Below are 23,024 nucleotides of genomic sequence, written 5' to 3'. Positions count from 1 at the left end.
CTTTGCAGACAGGTTGGACCCCCCAGACCTGCCTGCAGGGTGGCCGTGGGGCCATAGCTGAGCAGGGGGCTTGATCAGGTGCCTATACTTTCCCCCTGGCTCTGACAGGTCCCAAAACCAGGGCAACCCCCAAAGCCCTTCTCAATCCCTCCACTGCAGGCTGGGACTGGCTCTACCTTCGTGGGTACTGACACATCACCAGCTCTCCAGCACCCCACGTCCCTCACCAGCCACGCACCCAAACCTTCACTGCTGCCGTCTTAGAAGGGTCTGCCTAAATGTGCTTCAGGCCAGAGAGACCTAGAGCAAGTCAGTCACCTTTTTACACACACAGGTACCTACCTTGAAGAGATGAGCGCACCATGCAAGAGAGGTAGTAAAAGGCTCCTTGCAGAGCCTCTCCCAGGCTTCTCTTTTCCAGAATTAACTCTGCTTAAGACCGTCCTCCGTTCCCCCCAAGATTGTTTTCCAGCCCTCTGAACCCTCTTTTCATTCTCCTCCAGACTCTCCACCCATTCCATGTGATTCAGCAGTCAGCCTGAAGTGATGCAGGCAAGACACAGCTCATGTTCTGCAGGCATTTGCCTTGCTCGCTGCCCTGGCGATCGGCACCGCTTTCATCCCACCACCGCCTCACCCCACCGCAGCCCTCCCCTGCGGCAGTGGCCCATCTCCTGAGAGCTTGCCCCAAACATTTCAGAGAGGTTAGGCACATCCATCACCCCAAGCTCCGCACCTGAGCTCAGCCCTCCACCCTGAGCTGCAATAGGGAGGAAAATGCTCAGAAGCCAGTTGTGTTAACAAGTGTGCACAGCAGTATACTTTATTCCCTAAAGACATGTTTTTGACCAGGCCAGGTACTTCTCAGCCTGAAGCAACTGGAAGTTGGAAACACCACAGATTTGAACAGTACAGAGTGCTGTAGCAAGGTACCTCACCAAGTCTGTTCCTGGCAGCTTGAACAGCCCTGCTACAGCCATGGGGCAAGAGGGGATCTCCTGTCCCGTGTCTCCAAGCTGAAGAACTGCAGACAGGTTCTGCCCCATCAGTCGCCCCCTCTCCTGAAGGGAAGCAGTTCTCCAGCACTTCTTCAGGCCATTCCAAACCCTCAAATCACTAGGCAAACCAGTTACAAGAGAACAAAAAACCCTACAAGCTCATTAAAAAAATAGAAATTCATAAACGAGTTTCACACCAACACATGCCAAGAAGAGAGTTCACATCAGCACACCAATGTCCCCGTTTGCAAGCAGGGCAGGGGGTCAGCCCCAACACCCTCCTCCCCAGGTCAGCAATTTCAGTGCCAAGCCTGCAAAAACGCAGTGGACTTCATGGCCCAAGCCAGGGCAAGGCAGAACATCCCCCAGGCTTGTCTGTGTGTCTCCCCAACCCACACAGGCCTGCAGCAGAGAGAAGGTATTTAATTTGATGATGAACATACAGTGACCCTACAGCAACACAGGCCAGGGCTGCCCTGCCCTGTGCACACTTCTTCCTCCAGGAAACCTTCTTGGAACTATTTACACCAGGCACAGATCTGGTCCAGGTCCCTTCTCCCTGCTCTTGCTCCAGACTGACATCCCAGATATCCTTCCTGCACCCCTGGCTTGCAGCTGCATCTACAAAGTGCAGTTCCACCTGATGTGAGAGCAGTCAACAGCAGCAGCAAGTGTAGAGCACTGAGCAGGCCAGAAGATGAAAAAACCTTGTTTATTCTTCATGAAAACAGGAGGAAGGAGGGGTAAAACAACAGGGGGGTAAATCAGTCCAAGCATTAGCCAGAGGCTTGGTCTCCTGTCGGCTTGCTGCAAGGCTGGCATTCTCCCCAGGGCAGCTCATCTCACCCACAACACAGTGCCGGTGCTTTGCAAATAGCCCTCCGCACAGCAGTGGTTGCACATTGCTTCGTGCCAGGCTCTAGGCGAGTGCTCTGCCCTGCAGCCACCCTGCCCAGCTGCTCCCCGGGAAGGCAGGGGCTCTCACTGCAGGAAACTGTCCAGTCTGGCTTGGCTGCTGCTGGAGGAAGATGCCAAGGATGCTGCAGATGCCGGCCTGGAGACATTCTTCTTCTTGCTCCTCACTGCTAATGGGCGGATTTCTGCCAGGTTTGTCTGAAGGTAAAACTGTCAAGGAAAGTACAGACCAAGGCCCTGGGGACAGAAGTGATCCAACACCTGCTGCAGACTAGCCTGAACCACAGACCTGGGACCTAGCCATACATTTGCACCCAAAGAAAAACTCCCTGCAGGATGGGCTGGGCTTTGCCCCCTACTCACAGCAGCAGAGCTCAGGCACGCTCCTGTCCCACAAGTCAAGGAATGCTTCCCACTTCTATGCTACCCCCTTGCACATAAAATAGCATTTAAGCATATCCACCAGAGCTTTGGGATCTACCCTGCACATCAGAGCCACAACACCATGCAGGGAAAGGCACAGCAGCCAGAGCCTGCAGCCTTCCAAGGCAGTGACCCCAAGAAAAGAGCCCTTAGAGCAGCAAGTCCCTTTTAGCTCCCACACCATTCACAGACACAGAACTGGCAAAAACGAAACCTGCAGCACTGAAAGGCAGGCGCAGGCCATGCTAGCAGAACTGCGGTTACACAAACCAGCACACCTGCAGCACTCAGGCTTAGAGAATTGAGCTGCTCCTCCATCAGCCATGTGTGAGGGGCAGCACTGGGATGGCTGCCCACCTTCTTGTATTGGGTCTGGCTGAGATGGAGTTAATTTTCCCCACAGTGGCCCTCATAGTGCTGTGCTCTGTATTGGTAGTTAGAAAAGTGTTGATAACACACCAGTTTTGGCAACTGCTGAGCAGCACTGGTGCAGCATCAAGGCTGTCTCTCCAACATTCTCCTCACCTCACTCAGTCGGCTGGGCATGGGCAAGATCTTGGGAGGGGACATAGCCAGGACAGCTGACCCAAACTGACCAAAGGGGCTTTCCATACCAGATGGTGTCTGCTCAGCAATAAAAGCTAAGAGAAAGGAGGAGGAGAGGGGGCATTTGTTATTATAACACTTGTCTTCCAGAACAACTGCTACAGATACTGAAGCCCTACTTCCCGGGAAGTGGACAGACATTGCCTGCTGATGGGAAGTGGAGAATAAATCTTTTGTTTTCCTTTGCTTTCATGCACAACCTTTGCTTTTGCTTTATTAAACTGTCCTTATCTCAGCCCACAAGCCTTTTGTTATATGTTCTCTCCCCATCCAGTTGAGGAGGGAGAGTGATCAAGTGGCTTTGGTAGACACCTGGTGTCTAGCCAGCACCAACTTGCCACCCTTCTCCATTCACCTCAGGCTGGCAGCATGGGCACACCTGGCCCCAGAGATCTGGGTCAGGCATCTCCCCTGCCATTGGATACCTCCACAAAAGCAGCCACCTGAGGCTTCCCAGCAGGTCACACCTTCCAGCTAATCACTTCTTCTCTGCTTCAGCCTCCTGGTTTTCTACAAAGAGCAAAAACCCCTCAAAACCAGCACCAGGAGCTAGAGCAGTGTCGGAGCCATAGCTGTACCACATACTGCCTGGGGAAGGCAGGTGAGGGGCAGCCCCCACAGGGGACAGCACACTGCTCCTGCGTGAGGAGTGGGAGAGCTCCCCACCTGCTGGGTGAGCTCAGCCCAGCCGCTCCTCACCTGCTGCAGGGCTGCCCACCAGGACAGGCACAGCAGGGCAGCAGTGTCCCACAGGAACGAAGGCTTCAGCTGCATGGGCTGGCAGGCACACAGCCAGCAAGCGGCTGTGCTACACTGCTGCTCAGAGATCCCAAGGGTATAGGCAGTCCCTGCAAACTGTACTGATTTCTAGTTGATATGCTCCTCTGAATGAGCCACCTCTGATAATGCTCTCGGCAAGTTCAGGTCCTTGATGCCTTTGCTGAGCTCAGACTTGCTTAGAGTCAGATAGAGAGAAATATGATTGTTCCTTGAGGATCCCAGCTCATTTTTTGATGACGGGGGGGCAGGACTCCCCAGGATGGCTGAGACCAAAAAGGAGGAACAGAGATGAGGTCCCCACAGCATCACTACTGCCATGTGAGCTGCAGGAAAGGATACAGGCTGTATGAACTTTGTTCTGCCTCCCAAGCCATCGTATCCCATTCTCACCTAGGAGAGAGAAAGAAATGAGTATGGAGAAGCAGCACAGAGCCTTGGCTACCTCTCTTTGTGCTGGTTATGGGGAAGGGGGGAGCCTTGCAGGCCACAGCTTCTGGGGTGGGGTTACAAGCACCTGGAAACACTCAATACTTGTGCTAAGCTCTCACCTTTGGAAAAAGACAGACCCAAGGGTATTAGTAAAGTTTGGGTATCTTGGGAACTTTCTGAAGGAAGTCGAGCCTTCCAAGCAACAGCAAGGCTTTGGATTTTGTCAGTGGGACTGAGGAATACAAGGAAAACACCCAAAGCTCCAAGGAGGTGGAGGAATGGGACATGGAGGGCCGTTTAGTCTGTTGCCAGGAAGGGAATGAGCATCTGTCATCCCTGGAGCTCTGCAGGACTGGGAAGTAGCCAGGTTGTGCTCCAAGATTTGTTTTCCACATACTGTACATGGCAAGGTAAAAGCCTCATTTGCTTCCTCCTGCAGGGTCACTTCAGGACAGAGGTGTGCAGTGCCAGCCCTCAACAAGCTCACCAACTGGACAGTCGTACTTACAGTGCCCGTGTTCTTGTGGGGACCCAGCAAGCTACCCGAAGCTGGCTTCTTGGAGAGAACAGAGTTCCTGATGAATGCTGGCAAGAGTCCTTTAAGAGCATCATCCTCCAGATCATCTGCCCAGTTCTGTCCCACAAAATAATGAGAAAAGCCCTTTAACCAGCATGATCTGCTGAATTTGGTCCACATACAGGGAGCACTAACAACACAGACAGCTATTTAGGGTAATGGTTACTGCTGTACCACATGTCAGGCCAAAGAACAGCAGCTTCCAGCCTCCCACCAGGGCTCATGTGGAACAGCGCCTGGAAGGCAGGACATTCCACCTAGCAAGGCTGGAAGAATGGCCCCCTTAGCTGACCTCACAGCCCTTATGGTCAGCCCCACGTTGAGTTTGCCAAGCACATCTGAGGCAGGATAATCAGCAAGAAGCACATGGATCCCCACCCTCCCTCTCCCGCCCAATTCCAAGAGGCCTGAGGCAGCAGTACAGTGTTTCTAGGAGACTGTCAAGCAAAGCACTTTGAAGCATGTACTGTGGTTCTATAGATTGGACGGTTTACAGTCATACCATCTCCAACATGGAGAAAATGGGTCCTTTATCCCAAGCTTATTAACAGCAGAATCAAAGAGGTCATAGAGAAAATCAAGATTAGTCCTTTTACCTCCACTGTTTCCTTCAGAACTTTCTTTGCCAGATTTACCACAGGAAGTCTGTAAGAAGCCCAAGGAGCAAATCAGCAGAGATTTATTGTTCAAGTGGAGCTGGCAAGGACAGACAAGGCCAAGCAAATGACGACAAAACTTGCAGCACGACATCAGGCAGCTGGAGAGCTATCCGATCTCACACAGCAACTTCCAAAGAAGTGAGACTTTGATCTCCTTTAGAAGCAGAAAGAGGAGGGAAAACTCACGGCTTTTTATCCAGCTTCTGCCTTTTTGCAGGGTTGAAGAGAGATCTGCAGGGCTCGTGTTCAGGGGTGTCCACATCAAAAGTAGCATCCAGATTGATCTCATCACTGTGGGCCGGACGGTGGAGCTTCGGGTGCCGCAGTTCTACGGGAGCAGGGCTGCAAGGCCATGCAAAGTGTCAGCCATCAGGAGGCCACTGCCTGCCACCCAGCAGATGAGAGGAAGACAGAACTGGACACTATGCGACTGAGTTGCAAGACAGCAGTGGGACCAGGATCAGAGACCCATTCTGCTTACAAGTATAAGAAAGGACAATCTGAATCCCAGAGTTTATAGTCAATGTCCCAAACTACTGTTCACCCTCAAATGGCATGTGCTATAACAGCAGCACCCAGAGCACAGGCAAGCATGCTGGCACACTGCTGCTCTGTGTACACAACCCAGCTTGCTGTACTGGGGTAATAGCACAGCCTCCTCACAAGAAAGGGCTTGATAAAAATGTAAAAGATGCCATTTTTCAGGCTAGGTTCCTCTGCCTGGCTAAGATCTCCAGGCACACTCACTGGAAGGCCAACTCCAAGGCAAATAGAAGAGCAGCTTTAGGGATACTTCCCTGGCAGGACATAGTGACAAAGAGTTTGTCAAAACCTAGCCCATTCTTCCATCCCATGCTGACACAAACCCTCCAAAACACACACTTTTTCCAGGTAAACCAAACAGCACCTTGTCAGCAACAAGAAAAAAACCGAAGTAGGATACAAGGAGCAAGAAGACCATGCTACTGCAATGCCTGCCAGACTAGCATGTCTGTTTCCCCAGCTAGTTAAACTGTCAACTCTTACTTTTGATCTGCCATCTCCATCCTTGGCCTGTATCTGAGGATGCACTTCACTAACCTTTCAAAGACTAGTCGACTGAGTGTCTCTCTGGTTACAGATGGGACCTTCAGCGTATCCTGCAGGATGTCTATCTTTTTCTTCAAACTCTGGAGGGAAAAAGGAAAGCAGACAGCAAGACAAGGAAAGATTTAGTAGCAGATACCTTGCCCCTTTTCCATAAATCAGCATCAGGTGGAGCTCAGAGGGAGGGCAAATAAGAGAGGTAAGGTGGGCTGGGTAACCTGGTCACTGAGCAAAAGCCAGCATAACTCCTGGCTTTGCAGCTGCAGGCCATGGCCAGCTGCCAGTTACTGCAGACTGGCGAATGATACTCACCAAGATCTCCTTGTCTGCATTCTTCAGATCCTTCTGGGTACTTTTTAACTCCTCCTTTGTCTTCTCCAACTCTGAAACAGTTTTATGCAGCTGCAGAATAAACCCCCCCCCCGAACAGCAGCGTGCTGGTTACAACACATAGATAAGGGAGACTGCAGATCCCCTGTGAGAACAGTATGCTCTGCAGCACATGCTACTTTCCGCTGTTTAAGGGCTCAATTTTCCTGTGGCAGTCTGACCAATCTCTCCTGTATCAGAGCAACCGAACGCCTGCCCATTTCCTCGAGCTGCCTGCAGAGGGATCTCCAGGGCTGCTTGCCCAACACAAACCTTCCTATAGCATTTCCCAAGCATTTATGCCTGATGGTGACAGCTTTTCCCCGCTCTAACACTTGGTGGCTGCATTCTGAATTCCTGCAGGACTTTGGACACACCAGAGCACAGGAATTACAAACCACAGGCTGGAGGATGGTTATGCATCAGCAGTACTGGCACATGGACAAGCCTGATTCAACAGGGAAGCATGCCAGAACCGGGGGTCGAGAAGTGGACTGATACCACATCAGAGACTTGTGGGTTCAGGAGTCTGGGCCAGCCCACAAAGTGTCGGTACAGTCACCTCTCCGTCAGCCAAGCCTGGAGCCCTGAGTGCACTGACTCGTATCCTCCTGACCCAAGCTGGTGTGGTGATTGCAGCTTGGCACTGACTCAGCCAGAAGCAGTGCGATTCCAGCAGCAGCACCTCATGTAAGGGGTTAAACTCACTTGGGGAGTAGCACAGCAATCTGAGAACCTCCCTCTCCATTTGAGGGGACCACAACAGCTATGGCTGAGTAAGAAAAATAGGCCAAAGCCACCCACAGTCTCTCACTTTGTGAGCTTGGACTTGGGGATGCTCCAGGGAACACCTGCGCCTTGGAGAACAAGGCTACACACACACACTTTTCACGGGGACTTGCTACCAGACCCGACAGAAAGTGACTCCTGACCTAAGAGAGCCCAGCCAGGCCAAGCTCCACACCAGGTCAGGACCAGCCCAGGCAGGCTCTGTGCAGAGCCACCTGCATATCCTCACCACACTTTGGGAACCTCTCCTGCCTCGGCATAGCATCATGTGGAAGCCCTGGCCCAGTTCAGTCAGCTGAAGGCACAAGGCTGGGTGTGACTGTGGTTGTGCCAAGCCAGGGCTAAGCCCTGCTCAACTGGTGCTGGCTCCAAACCCCTTCCCACCTTTCCCAGGGGCCTGATTCTGCAGCAGGATGGGCTGGCAGCTGAGCTAGCTCATGCTTGGCAGTGGCAGGATGAAGGCAATGCTGCTTCCAGAACCCAGTGGAAGCAGCAGAGCACCTGTGTGCTGCTGCCTTCCAGTCCAGGCTCCCTGCCAGACTGGCTGGCTCTGCACATGCTGCCCCACCACTGTCCCCAGAGGCTGCACTCCTGGCAACAGCTCATGAGCCACTCGCTGCAGCATCGCACCCTGACCCAGAAACCCCAGCCTGACACTTCCACACCACCTGTACCACTCAAGTAGTGCTCAGTGTGTGAGGGGGTCACTGCAGAGGGATTGGGCCACAGTTATTGACACGTATCTACAGACCAGATATCAACCTGGCAACTCACACTCTCCCTTTACCTTGCTATTGACAGAAAACAGCTCCTTCTTCAGCTTCTCCGTCATCTCACTAGAGATCTTTCGAGCCTCCTTCAAATTTTCATATTCCCTGCAAAGAGACCAGAAGAGGCATGCTGTTTGTGAGAGGATTGAGCTAGAACTTCTCAGAGACAAGCCAAGGCCCTTAATTTGAAGCTCTGCAACTGCAGAGCCACCAGAGAAAACCCAGGAGACACAGAGCCCTTTAGGGAACAGAGCCGAGTGTACTGACACTGACCAACAGTGTCTCAAACATACCGCTACACCACAGGGCAGAAAAAAGCTGCATGGGATATCATGCCTGAGAACAAGGCCTGAACGGATTTTACCAGCAAAATGGAAACTGGATCCAGAGACATTTCAGTTGCCGGTGGAAAAGACAGACAGACAACAGAGCAGCCTCCATGCTGGCAGCAAATAGGGGACTTCGCTTTAAGTGACTTTTCAAAGACTTCACAATATTGGCCATGCACATTCATTCCCAATTACACCACAGGGACACTTGCCTCATTTCAGCTGTGTATCAAAGCTGCAATTATTCAACTGCCATCAGAATGGACCCAAAAAAGCTGTGGTTTTGCCCAGCAGGACCAGATGGATTTCCAGGTAGGGGAGGGCAACACTGCAGATTCGCCTTGCCAGAGAGCACTTGAGGCCACAGCTGCACAGTGCAATGCAGCAGAGGGTACAACCCAGAGCCCCTCATCCACTCATTTCCCCCCAGGCACGAGAGGGGAACAGAGGGAATTAATAATCATCACCTCATACGTGCACTGACAACTCTGGAGACAGTTCCCATGGTGACACGCATGTCAATACAGTGACAACAGGAACAGTTCAGTGTGACAGGCTCCAATCTAGGTCCCCAGGATCTGTCAGTCAAAACCCAGTGGAGGCCCAAACAGGCAGCAAGAGCCCCACAGAGCCTGTGTGCCTGCTGATACTCAGCCAAGGGTTCTCCCTGGGCACACCCAGGACAGCACGAGCCAGCTGTGCCAAGCTCGCAGCACCTACTTTTTCAGCGAGACACAGTAGATCGCAAGCTGTTCCACTGCTGCCTGCCCAACTCCCGTCTCTCTGATCATCTCCTCCACTTCGGGGCGCTGGCTCTGAAGCAACAGCTCAATCCTGCACATAAAGAAAGTACCATCAAACAGAGCTGGGAAAGAGACTGGAGCCCTGCTTCCCCCCAAGGAGCTGGTGCAGCCTAAGCTCCTGGTGCAGGCACTCTGGATGTCATGGGGGAAGAGACAACTGCCCCACCACAAGCAGGGCTTTTTCCTAGGGAAGAGTAGCACTGCATGGACAGACTAGAGAAGGGGCAGCTGTACACATATACTGCACACGGGGCCAACATCCCAGCTCTCAGGCCCTATAGCCCCATGGCTGACTCTGTTCCTGGGCTGGTATTCTGCCCCAGTGTCCTCTGATAACACAAACTGCACATAGCCACGCTCAGGGCGCTAGAGATGAGGCCAGTCTGCACACAGTACCATGCCTTACTGCTGTTTAGGGAAAGCAGCCATCTAGAAACATAGCAGGGGCAAGAGCATGGACAGTCAAGGGCAGGCCTCCTAATGCAGCCATTTCCAACCGTATGGGGTAAGATGACCCAGCCTGTGGTGGTGGATGTTGCAGCAGGCACAGCTGCACTCCCTTCCTCTCTGAGAAGGGGAGAGGTACACAGCCCAGCCTGCAAGGCCCAGGGAGAGCCCGGGATCTCACCGCTCCATGGTTCTCAGCTTGTTTCGCAGACGGCGGGCCTCCTCCTTTGAACTTCTGTTATCCTCCTGCTGCTGCTCCAGGAATTTCATCTGCTTCTGCAGAGAAGCAAGCACACACAGACCGTTAGGAAGGCTCCAGGGATTGTTAGAGAAACATCCTGGCTTATGCGCACTGCGGGCAGCTGGGAGCATACATTGGCTCTTAATGCTATCACCACCTCAGCAGCCCAGGATTAAGGAGAGTTTAGCTCCCTCCCCGCTGCACCCCTAGCTCTGCTCCTTGCAAACGCAGCAGGGTCTCAGTGCTAATCGCAACATGAGTCTGGCGCTGAAACTGCATCATAGCTTCCTTTCTGCTGGGAGAGTTTGTGGAGCTGCGCAGTACCCTGTACACAGCGACAATTTGTTTTTCAAAAGCAAAGGAATCCACAGCAAGCAAACCTTGCTATTGCTTTCTCCTCCATGCACAGCTGATCCCTTTACTTTAGCCTCCCAATTCACCTTGCCATTAGCTGCCTAGAGCATAAATAGGAATGCTGAGTGGGTCTCTTCTGGGACACTTCAGCCAAACCAGACACCCACCCAGGCACTTCTCTCACCTGCCTGGAGAGGCTGCAAGGCTACTGCAGCCAGCACTTTTCCAGGCTCTCCAGCAGCAGGCAGCAGTATCAGAGAACCTCAGCTGAGCTGAAAAAGCAGATCTGCAGTGTGGCAGAGGACAGAGGAAAGCTGGCCTGAATTAGCACCGTTCCAACATATCTATGTTGTCTAGGTTTGTGCATGCCTGGGCACCTCACACAGCACCTTCAAAAGGCTCTGGGTCTGGTTTCAGCACAGTGCTGACTCCAGGGAGAGTCATGGCCAGAGACTATCACCTCATAAAGCTCCTTCCACACAGAAGTGAAAGGATTTTGGCTGCTTCCTGCCACAGAGACCAAACAGCTGTGAAACTGCTGGGACTTTGCAGACAGGATAGTGTTGCAGGCTCACATGTTGCTCTTGCTTAAGCAGAGCCCATCTTGGGGTCTTCCTAAGCAGAGCTCTCTATACTTTAGATCCCCAAAGCAGTCTTTTGTGCCAGGTTGGAGCAGAGTCCCTAGCCTCAGACAGTCTGAAATGGCAGCAAACTCTCACACAGAGGTTCAGTAGCAGCTGACAGTGCTAGCAGGACAGGAACGGCTTGCAGTCTGTGGGCTTGACCCGCGTCACAGCTAGTTAAGCCTGTATTTTCACTGCAGAAGTTTAGCGCTTTAATCTTTAATGATGCAGTATAAGACAGTGCTTGGCATTCAGCTGGGAAACCCCGTACACCACAGAAAAGATACCTCCAGGTTCCTAATCCTGCTGCCCTGCCCAGTTTTCATTAAAAGGACTTAAGCATACACTGAGGGTTTTGCAACTGGCAAGATAACCACAGAGCCTCCTCCTGAGGTGCCAAGGGAGGAAAGCCAAGAACAGAGATGTTGAGCTGAGCAGCAAGCACTAGCTTCCACTATCACAATTGTTTCTGCAGGAGCAAGGAGCATCAGAAGTATCCTGCCGCTGGTACATCTGGGATCCCAGAAGCATCTCTGGCATGACAAAGGCCCAGGTTGCCTTTACACCCAAGCAGATTGGGTATAAACCCCATAGTCAGGCAAAAAAAGTTGTGCTGGCTCACAGCAAGGCCTGTCTGGCATTAATTCCTTACTATATCTCTCCTTCTGCCCTGTGACAGCACCACATTGCTAGCACCAGGCAGAACCCCCGGACTGGTTCCTCTCAGGAAGAGCCCAGCTGCAGGTGACATACAGCAAGATGACCCACAACCCATCTACAAGCTCTCCCTGGGCCACTTGGCCTTGCAGGAACACGATGCAGTTTAGGCTATTTGGTCAGACCCGTACTCCGGTGGGCAGAGGTCTTGGAGAAGTGCAATTGACCCCTACCCTGCCTTTCAGCCTGCAGCTCAGAACCCCACCTGCCTGAACCTCATCTTCTTGGGACAGGCACGTCATCTTCACACAGTGGAGACTGCCCATCCCATCCCACCGCCAAGGCAAAGTTGCTCTGCTCACTACCAGACATCCCAACAAAGCAGCTCCTGCTTTTACCCTCTTCCACTTGCTGTTTATGCACAGTGCATGATCACACCCTGAGTCACTGCATGCTGAAACACAACAGGAATATTTGATCCCTGGACTTCACATATTACTAAACTAACCAAAGGAAAGCCCTGGCAACAGAACAGAGACAGGAGAGTTAGCTGGATCAAATCCCACTCGGCTGAAGCTTGCAACTCCCCCTCCATATATTTCAGTTTGATTTCTCCTCCATCAAACTAAGAAACTAATTTTCCTTGAATCCCGCCTGGCCTAAACCCATTTCAGAAGAACATTCTGCCACAGGGAGCCAATGTTTCAGCAATAGGGCGCTGGGGCCAGTTCCCGCTCTCGGTTCATGCTGCTACCTTTATGATCAGCGCTGCCACTTCATTAGCAAGGCTCAGTCAGCATCCCCCAGGCTGGGCTGGCGTCCCTCCCCCATTCCAGCCACTGCTGCCTTGAGCATGCAGCCACTTGTATGCAAGCCACAGGCCTGGCTTTTACACCTCTGAATCACCCCCAGGAGGAGCATACTGAGGACCTCAAGACCAGCGACACCACTTGCTTCAGATTAATAAAACAAAAATGAAAACCCAGCTACACCACCCTTCTGTCATTCAGAGATCAAGCAGACAGGAGTCTTGAGGCACCAGACCCAAAATCCCACCAGCACAATCTCTTTATTAGCAGGGCCTGCAGAGATCTTCAACAAAACTAACACCGACTGTGCAATGGTTAGTGTTAAAGTCCTGCCAGGGACAGGAAAGGTACCTTGAGAGAGGAGCACAGCATCTCTGTCTCTCCCAGCACCTTCTGGAGCGACTCTATTGTGGCATTGCGCACATCCAGAGCGTCCCTCAGCCCATCCACAAGAGCCTGGCATTCCCGCTTTTCTTTCTCTGGAAAAGGAAAAAAAAGAAAAAGGTCATGGCCCAGTAACCCAGACTTCAGCTGCCCCACAGCAGCAGGAGCACCACAAACAGACACTGCTTGCAGCCTCAGGCTGCTAGGAGTTGGCTATTCCTGCAGAGAGCCATTTCCCTAACTGCTGTCTGCACCAGGGACTGTACTGAGCAATTGCTTCTCCCAGTGCCAGCAGGCTTCAAGATTTTCTTTACTAAAGATAACAAGTTCCCTTTAATAGCATTCCAGTGCCAGCCCTGCATTAAGCTGATGCATCTTAACTCTTGCATGCTCTCACAGCCAGGCTTGCACCGGGAAAACTGTTCTCAAGTTACACCAAGCTGTCACAGGGCTGGAGAGCTGACCCCTGAGCCCATCCTCTCCACATGGAGCATTAGGTGCAGGGCAGCCCTTCAGGGGCCAGCAGGCAGCTGCGTACAGTGATCCACCATGCTGCTGTGTCACCACACTGCTGCAAGTACCCTCACCACGGCACCTATGTCAGAGGGCAAGAGGCAGTAAAGCAGAGCTCTGCTTGGCACTAGGGACTTCACAGGACATGCGACAGCTTAAGTAGATTCCCCAGAGCGCCCGCTTTTTGTGGATCACAAAACCTGAGTCCTGCAGTCCCTCCCCACACAGGCAATCCAGGAACAAAGCACATGCCTCTGACCACCAGAGAGAAGGTGGTGGAAAACACCACCAGATTTCAATTTGTTTTGTGGAGAGAAGGCAAGAACAGCTCACACAGCAGCAACCACCATCGGGAGCTGACAGACCTAAGCCGGGAACAGCCAGCATCACTGGAAAGCTCAAAGCAGTTGGGCAGTGAGGGAAAGCAGCAACCTCTCCATCTAACCCTGCCAAAGGCAGGGTAAAGTCTTCAGCTCAGCATCTCCTGTCTTTGCTAAAATCGTCTGTGACTCCAGCCTGACAATAGCGGAGAGCCAATCAGTGCCTTTCCAAAAAGCTTTTCTCCTTGCAAACGATCCAGTTTCAAATTGTGCCACCATATCCCATGGAAGCATGACCTGCAGTGCACTTTCACTGCTCAATCAGACAGTAAAAGAGCCACGTGGGACTGGGAAATAAGAGAGGAACATATCCCAGCAGAAGCATGCAGGTGGCTAGGGAAACGCATTTCTTTCTTAGCAAAGCATTTTTTCTCTATTGATCTGAATAACCCTTCCTCACCAGAGGCAGCACAGCCTGGAGACACTCCCTTGCATTTGCAAGTACTCCACATCTAATAAAAGAGTTAGGGCTTCCCCCTCCTTCACTCCCAGCTGCCCAGAGGCAGATGGCAGGAGTCAAACCTCCCCATGCTGCAGGAGTGAGTCTTCAGCTCTTTCAGAGTGCCTCCCACAGCACCTGCTGGGTCTGCTCAGAGCTCAGCACCTCTAGAGCCATTTGCAAGCTGATCAGAGACTGGCAATTACACAGCTCCTCTACAGCGCACAGCACAGAGCACATCTTTAAGTGAAGAATTTATACACAAGAACCACCAGAGAGCAGAGTGCCCACAGCAAAAAGAGGCAGGAGGCGGAAAGGAGCTTCTCATTTCCAATATGAAAAGAGAATGGGACAAGGGAATGTCAAATCCAACCTCTACTCACCAGAAGCCGAGAAGATGAGCAGGCCTTCGAGCAGTTTTTCTTGGATAACTTCCTAGCAAGAATCCCAGCCACCTTCCCCAGAAGATCTGGCTCTCTACCAAGTCACTAAACTCAACCAAGCTGGCAAGAGAATGGGCCTCAGAATAGAGATGTGCAGACCATCCAATTCTGCTCTCAGGCTAAGGACTGAATCCTCAATCTACTGGCTATTCATGTCTGTCTCGTGCATGTAGGGAAGGCAGAGGAAAGACAACTCTCGGGGCGTGGGTGAGCCCCCAGCATTCTTTAAAGATTTTTTTTTTTTCCCTTCTGCCAGTGTGTCTTTGGATTTCTGTCACTCAGACTGACATTTTCCTTTCGCTGCTCATGACTCATGTTCTGATGACAGGCTGCCTACAGATGATGCTTAAAACCCATCGACAAGTCTCCAGGGCTTTTGCTTTTCCTGCCTCCCTCAAACATCCTCTAAAATTAAAGATGGGAAAATGGAAGTGCGCACACACACACTGAACTCCGTCTGCTCTTCGCGCGACACATGTGGCACTGCAACAGCCAAACAAATCCAAAACCTTCCCACTGCTGCTTTTGGGCACTACTTTTACCCTTTCATCTGTTAGGGGGAATGAGCCTTTGCCATATGCAGCTGTGAATTTCCCAGTGAGCAAACCAAGGGTTGTGCTCTCAGCAAGCCTGCTCGAGATATAGCTGTTCTGCAATTCTGTAGCTTGTGATTAGGAAGAGGGGCAAAAAAAATTGCATATATATCTCTAAACTTGCACAGAACACCCCAGTTACAGCAGAGCTGGGCCAGACTGCGGACTCTGGCTCTGTCATACAAGCTTTGTACAGCTTTGGGTGGTCTCACTTCAGAAAAAGCTCTGAAAAAACTGCTCCAGCAAAAGAGTTTACAGCCTGCTCCATGCCCTCAGCTTCAGAGGGGAGTGGGCTCTGCACAGGGTTTTCTCAGGCCTGGGCATGCCACCTAGCATAGACAGAGCCCAGGACCCACAGACCATGGGCGGCTGATCCCCAGCAGGCAGCTGGCACTCACCTTTCATGGAGAGCTGAGCCTTCACCTTGTCCAGTTCATTCTGAAACACAACACAGAAAACCCGATTAGGAAACACAGTGCAGAGGAGCTTTCACCAGATCTTAAAAGGACCCAAGAGGTTTCTCGGCAGGACGTTTGTGCCAGCTAGGTGCTAAGAACAGAATGCAGTAACAGCAAGCACCGAGTTACAAGCAAGTACTATCGCAGGGAATGCAAAGAGCACCTCCAACTGGCACTCTTCAGGGGGAGAAGAGAAGAACCCAGTTTCATCTTAGCCTTGTCAACCTTGTGTTTCTCACACTGTCAGTCATCTTGTTTTAGCTGAATAATTTTGGAAGGCTCTCAGGGAAACACAGGAAATCAGACAGGAACAATTTTTATAATGTTTTACCTAAACAAAGCAATAAGGCAGGGATGTTGCCAGACTAACTGGATTGAGAGTTGCTTTGAACTGAAGTGAACTTTAATCAGGTGCAGGTGGGAGACAGGAGAGCATGTCCAAACATCTGAAAAGGTAACCAAGCATACAATCAAAAGGCACCAGCTAGCATTTTGTCTGACACTAAAGTCACTGCAGTTCAGGCTGCTGGTATGAGCTAACAGCTCAGTCAAATGGCCACAAGCAGATCACCGATAAACCAATCCATACCACACCAAACTGAGGATGCATAACGTCTCCTGGGTGCCACAAGGGTCTGAGGAACATCAAATGTTTCCAACGCCTTCTTTAAGGATCAGAAAGAGGCAGCAAATGCCCCACAGTTTAAATTATACATAACAAAGTGATATGACTTATGAACACTGGCAAATAGCCAAAGGAAATGTAGAGAGGTTACAAAGAGAGGTATCTATATATAATATATATATATTTAAAAAAAAAACAGAGCAAGAGAGAAATATATACAGGAAAGAGTCAACAGAAGATGACTTAAAAAGCTGTGTTAGAGAACTGCAGAGGAAAGCACATAACAAGTCAGGCAGGAACTGCAGTGGAATAAAACCACAATAAAATGCCAACACAGTACTGAAGCAGAGCACACAGATCTGTGCAACCCGGAATGCTACATGCAAATCTGAGCTGAGAATAGCACTACCAGTGACCATGGATCTGACTGGAGCAGAGCAAAGCTCTGCTAGTGACAATAAAGGCAGGAAAGAGAATATGGGATGTAAAGCTCGATAAGCAAAAGGGACTAAACACAAAGCCTAGCAGAGCTGACTTGGATTTGCCCCCGGGGGTACAACAGCTGGAGGGCTGACATGGAATTAACTCTGCTGCAGGAACTATTCTGGAGTAGCTTCCTCAGAGTCCTATTCAGGAACGATTAGTGAGCTCACAAGATGTGCTAATTAGCATGATAGCAAAGAAATCCTGGGCTACTGCGGGCAGCTATGTAACATTACCTCATTCATCAACTTAATCTGAAATCCCTCATCCTCCACCACAGCTCCTAAAGACTGCTCCCAATCTTCACTCCTGTGATAGAAGCTCTCCTCTCTCTGCCAGCCTAAGTTACAAGACCACATTTTCCCAAGATCAAATGAGTATATCCTGACACAAAGAGACAGCTGTCCTCCCAGGTTTCTACCCTCCCCAGCAGGTTTACAGGCAGGAATCCTCCACCTCCTGCCTCCTTTTCAGCAAGCTGAACAAACCAAAGTCTCCTAGTCTCCTTTGGAAGGACTCAGCTCCCCAGATCACAAGCGACTGGAAGTGGCAGGTTCCAGATGGCCTCACCGAGGTGTTACCCCCCCAAACTCACACCTTTCTTGCTCTGGACACAGCCACACAGAGACTGTTCTGACCACTGAGGACCATCTTTAAGAGCAATACAGGATAAACCCAGGCTCAGCACCCAGAAACATTTGGACGTGTCACAGTGTTCAGCCTGTGGTCTGCAGCTACTCCAAGGAACCAAGTTCCCTCCAGTGTTTCAGTTGAAACCAATGCCTGGTGGTAGGAAGCAAAGCAGCCCCAGAACTCCTTTGACTGTAAACATTTCAAAGCAGGAGCAAGAGTGAGGAATAGTACCAAGATAATCACTATGCAAAAGATAATTTGGATAATTCCGCAACAACAGGAAAGTTTCAGATTATGAGGGAGCTCTTCCAACCCCTTATAACTGGGTACAGAACACTGGTTCTCAGAAGAGCATCCCAAGCTTGTCTCTACAAGATGACAAGCAGACCACAGCTATGCGTTTGGCTTTCTAGCACACTGAAGCACACTCCCTCACCCCAGTCCAACCTTTTCATGGCAGGAGGCCAAATGCTCATTTCAGGACATCTGCAGGCTGCACTGATACAGCTCTAGTTGATTACGGAGCCAAGTATCACTCTACAGCCAGGCTCTTGGAGGGACAGGCAGTGGATGGGAACAAACCCTGGATTTGGGGGCTTTTTCAGGTGAAATCACTTCCGGCTGAGGAAGTCACCAATTCTTTTTGCTGACAGAACTCCAGTCTAAATGGACATTAAATCCCACCCATGATGGTCACCCGTGTTCTTAAGGTGCTCCATATCCTCCAGAAACAAGGCAGCACTCAACATGGAACTGGTGACAAACCAGCATCAGCCCAGCAGCAACCCAAATCAGTGCACAGGGCAGTAAATACCCATGCAAACTACGCTAATCTACGCAGAAAATATTTGGTTCTTTCCCATTAGACAGTGACCTTGGCTCTCATTAGGAAAGCTGCACACTCAGGGCTAGACGTTGCTCTTGACAGCCACACAACAAACTTTGCAGGAGCATGAGGAGTTACCATCAAGCTTGTTGTGCAGGAGCAGCTCCACAGTCCGGCCCTTGAGCAAGGCAGCAGTTCTTCAGCACAGCCTGCCTGAAGGGGAAAGCTGGGGGAACCCGTCTTAGATCCTGGGGTAGGGGTGAGAGGGAACAGGAAGCTTTTCTAGGGCAATTTTCTCCAGTCAACCCATTTCTGAGTCATCCATCTATTTACACTTGTGAGAACAGATCTGAATAGGTACTAAAGGCAATGTTTATCCGCTCCAAGGCATTGCTTTGCTTCTAGGGCACACAGCTTCAAGTGCCCAGAGATGCTTTTTCACTTCCTCAGCACACATACTTTGGCCTTCAGTTTCTTTATTAGCAGTCTTTGAGAATGACAGTGCTACTGACATTACAGTCTGGCTGGCTTTATTTTAAAAACATACGATATACATATAGCATTGTCATGGCAACTGCTAATTATGGTAATTGCTGCACATGCTGATTCTAAACACAAGAGGGTACAAGCATCCCATTATACCAAGGTCAACCAATTACTTTTTCTTTTTGGAACAGATAACTCCAAGACATAAGGAGCCATGCTTCATCCACACTAAACAAAAGAGAAGAACACAGAACAGCCACTCTGCATTCATCCCTTCTCACCCACAGCTCTCCACACCTAAGGGTGGTACTTGGAGAACATCACCCAGCACCCCAGCTCCAGCCAGCATCCCCCCCTCAGGGTCCCAGCCTCAGCACTGCTAGTGCAGCTTCAGGCAGTCCCTTTCCTAATTTCTCTTGGGGAACCATGACTTTAACACCACCCTGCCCCAATTCCTTACAGTCTGTGCAAACCAACCTACCTGCACAGAGGTGGCACTTCTAACAGCCCCTTCTTTCCAGAGGGGTTAGCAGGGCTCGCACCCAACCAAGCCACAGACACTGGCACCTGTTCATTGCATTTGGGATTTTCCTTCTCCTGCCTTTTGGAAAAGCTGTGTAACCTCATCCCTAAGGCTTTGAGACCAAAGGGAGAAGCAGCAATTGGATGTTTATTTGATGCTGCTTCAGGAGGTTTCTAGGTAAGGTGAGAACCAGAAGGAAGAGCAGTGAAGTAGAGGAGGCTACTTGAATCACCACATGGGATTTGGTCAGGGGAACTCTTAACCCACCACATGGAGACCTCCTTACAACAGAGCTGAGACTGGGCAAGGACCAAGAGGAAGAACAGAGACAGGAAGGAGACACTGATGTGCTTCAGGTCTGAAACATGAGCACAGCACAGAGCGCACCAGCTCAGGAAGCAGCCGTTAGCAGAGGACTGGCAGCCCAGGCCACGCTTCCAAGATGCTGAAGCATCACACAATGGAAGAACCCCCCAGTCAAATTACCTGTAAGGTCTCTGCATCTGGTGCTGCCTGCTCCTCCAGGGCAACATCAAAAAACAGCTTACTGATGATGTGTCTTTTGCTGACCTAAACATAGGAGACAGAAGAGGTTGATGGGCACAGATATGGAAACACAATGCATATGGAAGACAGATGGAGGGGAGAAGGTACCATCTTGTCACAAGGCCATGAAAGGCAATTCAGATCACATGCTCGACGCCATTAGTGACAATGCTCTGCTTTGGCTCATCAGCACAGCAGCAGACCCCCCACTCAGTTTTGGGAGTGCGACTCCAGCCAAGCTCCTGAGCTGCAGCAGAAAGATTCAGGCATTTCTGAATCAAGCGCAGTCTGTTCTCTGGCAGCTAAGGCCCAAGCAGCTGACGCTGAGCTAACATGATGCCAAATCCTAAGACAGAAGTACGTGCTGCTTTCTGCAGGCAGAAGGTGCTGTAATTGAATTTGATAGCTCTCCACACCTCCCCCATGCAGTTACAGCTTTGTGTTTTAAGTATTATATACAGTCATGACACCAGCTAATTGCATAGTTACTGCTACATAAGATGTTATTTCGCGATAACTCCATGGTAACCCAGAGATGTAAGAGGCAGTGAAGAACAGAGGGAATCAACAAGTCAGGGAAGGAACAAGGGCCAAGACCTTGAGAGGAAGAAAGAAGCACGAACACGGAACAAGCCTAAGCTGCAGCTGGCTAAAAACCTACATCTGAGTGTGAGGCAACATCTCCTGCAGTCACTACATGCCAAGACCTACTGGCGGCGTCAAGGCTGGTGACACAAGGGACTTCCAAGAAGTTCAGGTCCCAGTTAAGCCACTGGATCCCCAAGCCTTGGCTTCCCATCTCAGAAGCAGAGCACATCCTTCCTTCCCTCCCCAGCCTTTGCTTTTCTCAACGCAGGGCCGAGTGCTGCAAAGCAAGAACTCATAAGGACCATACGCAGCAGACTGGGCTGCTTACCTGACAGCGAGCAGCAGGGTACTCTAGAAACACAAGTCAGATATCGTGATTAACCCCTTCCAGCCCTTGCTGTCATTATGCCAATACTTACTCAGCCTAAAAGCCATGAAAACCCGGAGACCCTTTCTAGAGAAGCTACAATACGGACAGCAGCAAGGCACCCTTGGAACCACCCCTCTGATCAGAAGGGTTGCTGAGGGGACTTCACCCTCTAAGCCTTTGGGGAGAGCCGCAAGTGACAGAAAACTCTCTCTGCTTCATACCGTGAGCCTTTTCCTCGTATCACCAGAGGCCTAGGCCACAGCTCCTCGGTGCTGTTTGCAGAGCATCGTGCCATAGAAGTAGAGAGGAGTACGTAGGTGATGGTTTTACCTGAATTCTGCACTGCGGGCAAGTCCGGCTTGGTGCTGTGTCAAACCACTGGATGAGACTGAGAAAGGAAAAGAAAACATACAGTAAATCCTTAAAATCTGGGAGCGCTGCTCCCAGGGGCTACCCTCCAACTCACCAGGAGACAGCAGGTCATGACTCCTTTTTACAAACTAAAAACAGGAATGCAAACATTTAGTCCAGAGGTGCAGCTAACAGGAGCACCGTGTTCCAGCACGCGCACTCTACCTTTGCCTCGGAGACAATTCCCAGCTGAATTTAGCGTGCGAGCTTATCTTTGCCAGGGCAGAGTCTTTACAGAGCTCAGATCTCCCTAGGAAAGAGCCTTTGAACAACTGTAGCTTCGCAGGAGCGAACGGATCCACACACAGAGCAGCACAAGAGCTGCTATATCAGGATATGACAGCCAAGAGACCCCCAGTTTGGTCAGCTCCAAAGGGTGCCGCTGACACCGAACACGCATCCGCAGAGGGAGGCGGACCGAGCCAGTCTCTGCTCCGAGATGATGAATGCAAACCTGTCGGGCTCCCCAGGAGAGCTACTAATGCGTTTTGCAACCAAGCCATCACGTCACACTCAGAACAGTTTATTTTTGGAGCAGGGTAACAATCTGGAGCTGGCAGGTTACCTTTGGAAGCTCTCCCTCCTCTGTCGGTTGTTAGAGGAAAGCGAGCCCGAGCTGCACCACTGGTGAAGAGGTGACCATCGCACCTGTGAGCGGTGGTCCCTCTCCAAGTTAGCCAGCCAGAAAAGCAAACGCCCGCTCCCTCCCCACACACAGAATTTATTTCCTCAGAAGAACCGTTTCCTTCCAACACAAACGCTCGCAAAACAGTTCCAGCAAAAGCATGAAATCGCCTGGGAGGCTTCGCTCGTCATCTAACACCGCTCCTTCCAGATAAACACCCTGTGTAGGAGCGAGCTGCTGGCACCGGCCCTCCCGGAGAAGGGCGACCGCAGGCAGAGGAGTGACAATGCAGCCGAGGCTCCCGCGGCAGCTCCGTGAGCCCCTCTAAATCCCCGCGCAGCCGAATCGCTACCGCTACGGCTGCCAAAGCGGCCAGGGCCCCCGCCGAGGCAGAGCCCTCGGCAACCGGGCCCCAGCGGGGAGGGGGAGAAGCGGGTCACGGCAGGTACCGGCAGCCCAGCGAACAGCCAAAACCCCTCGGAGTTGGGGGGTGGGGGGAAGCAGCCCGGGGCGAGAGGGGATGTCTCCGGGGGAAGGGGCTGCCGGGCCCGGCCAGGGCACCCCGTCCCCGTCCCCCCCAACCCCGGGCCCCGCCGGCGGCGGGGCGCTCACCAGGCGCGGTGGAAGGTGTGCCCGCAGGGCACGGCCGCCACGTCCCGCTCGTTGTCGAAGAAGTCGGAGCAGATGGTGCAGTGGGCCCGGATGGGCATGGCGGGGCCTCGGCCGGCGCCGGGGCCGGGGCCGGGGCCGGGGCCGGTACCGGAGCAGCCGCGCGGCGCTGGGCGATTCAAATCCGGCCGCGCGCCCGCCGCTTCCCGCCCGGCCCGGAAGTGACCTCACGGGGCGAGCGCGGGCCCCGCGCCCCCGCCAAGGCCGGGGGCGGAGCCTGAGGGGGCGGGGCCGCGCCCCCGGGTCTCCCCGCCCGCCGCGCCCGTGTACCCTGAAGCCTACCGACGGCGGCCGGGACGAGCTGCCGCAGAGCCCCCCCGCCGCCCTTACCGCCTGGACAGCGATGTCGCTTCCAGCCTGCCCGG

General features: G+C 51.8%; 1 protein-coding gene across 1 annotated transcript; it reads right to left on the bottom strand.

Moving 5' to 3' along the window:
* Positions 1-792: 792 nt before the first annotated feature.
* Positions 793-22,803, bottom strand: TRAIP (TRAF interacting protein). The gene is made up of 15 exons (XM_069769649.1): positions 22,603-22,803; positions 21,285-21,342; positions 19,937-20,020; positions 15,815-15,854; positions 13,016-13,143; positions 10,162-10,256; positions 9,451-9,564; positions 8,419-8,506; positions 6,786-6,875; positions 6,468-6,556; positions 5,574-5,729; positions 5,325-5,373; positions 4,660-4,785; positions 4,062-4,112; positions 793-2,111 (listed from the first exon to the last, which is right to left on the bottom strand). The coding sequence occupies exons 1-15, from the start codon at positions 22,698-22,700 to the stop codon at positions 1,980-1,982; spliced, it is 1,398 nt and encodes a 465-aa protein (XP_069625750.1). The 5' UTR covers positions 22,701-22,803; the 3' UTR covers positions 793-1,979.
* Positions 22,804-23,024: the final 221 nt, after the last annotated feature.

Source organism: Haliaeetus albicilla, chromosome 24, assembly GCF_947461875.1.
Source record: "Haliaeetus albicilla chromosome 24, bHalAlb1.1, whole genome shotgun sequence".
NCBI lineage: Eukaryota > Metazoa > Chordata > Aves > Accipitriformes > Accipitridae > Haliaeetus > Haliaeetus albicilla.
This window is presented reverse-complemented; position numbering and strand designations above follow the sequence as displayed.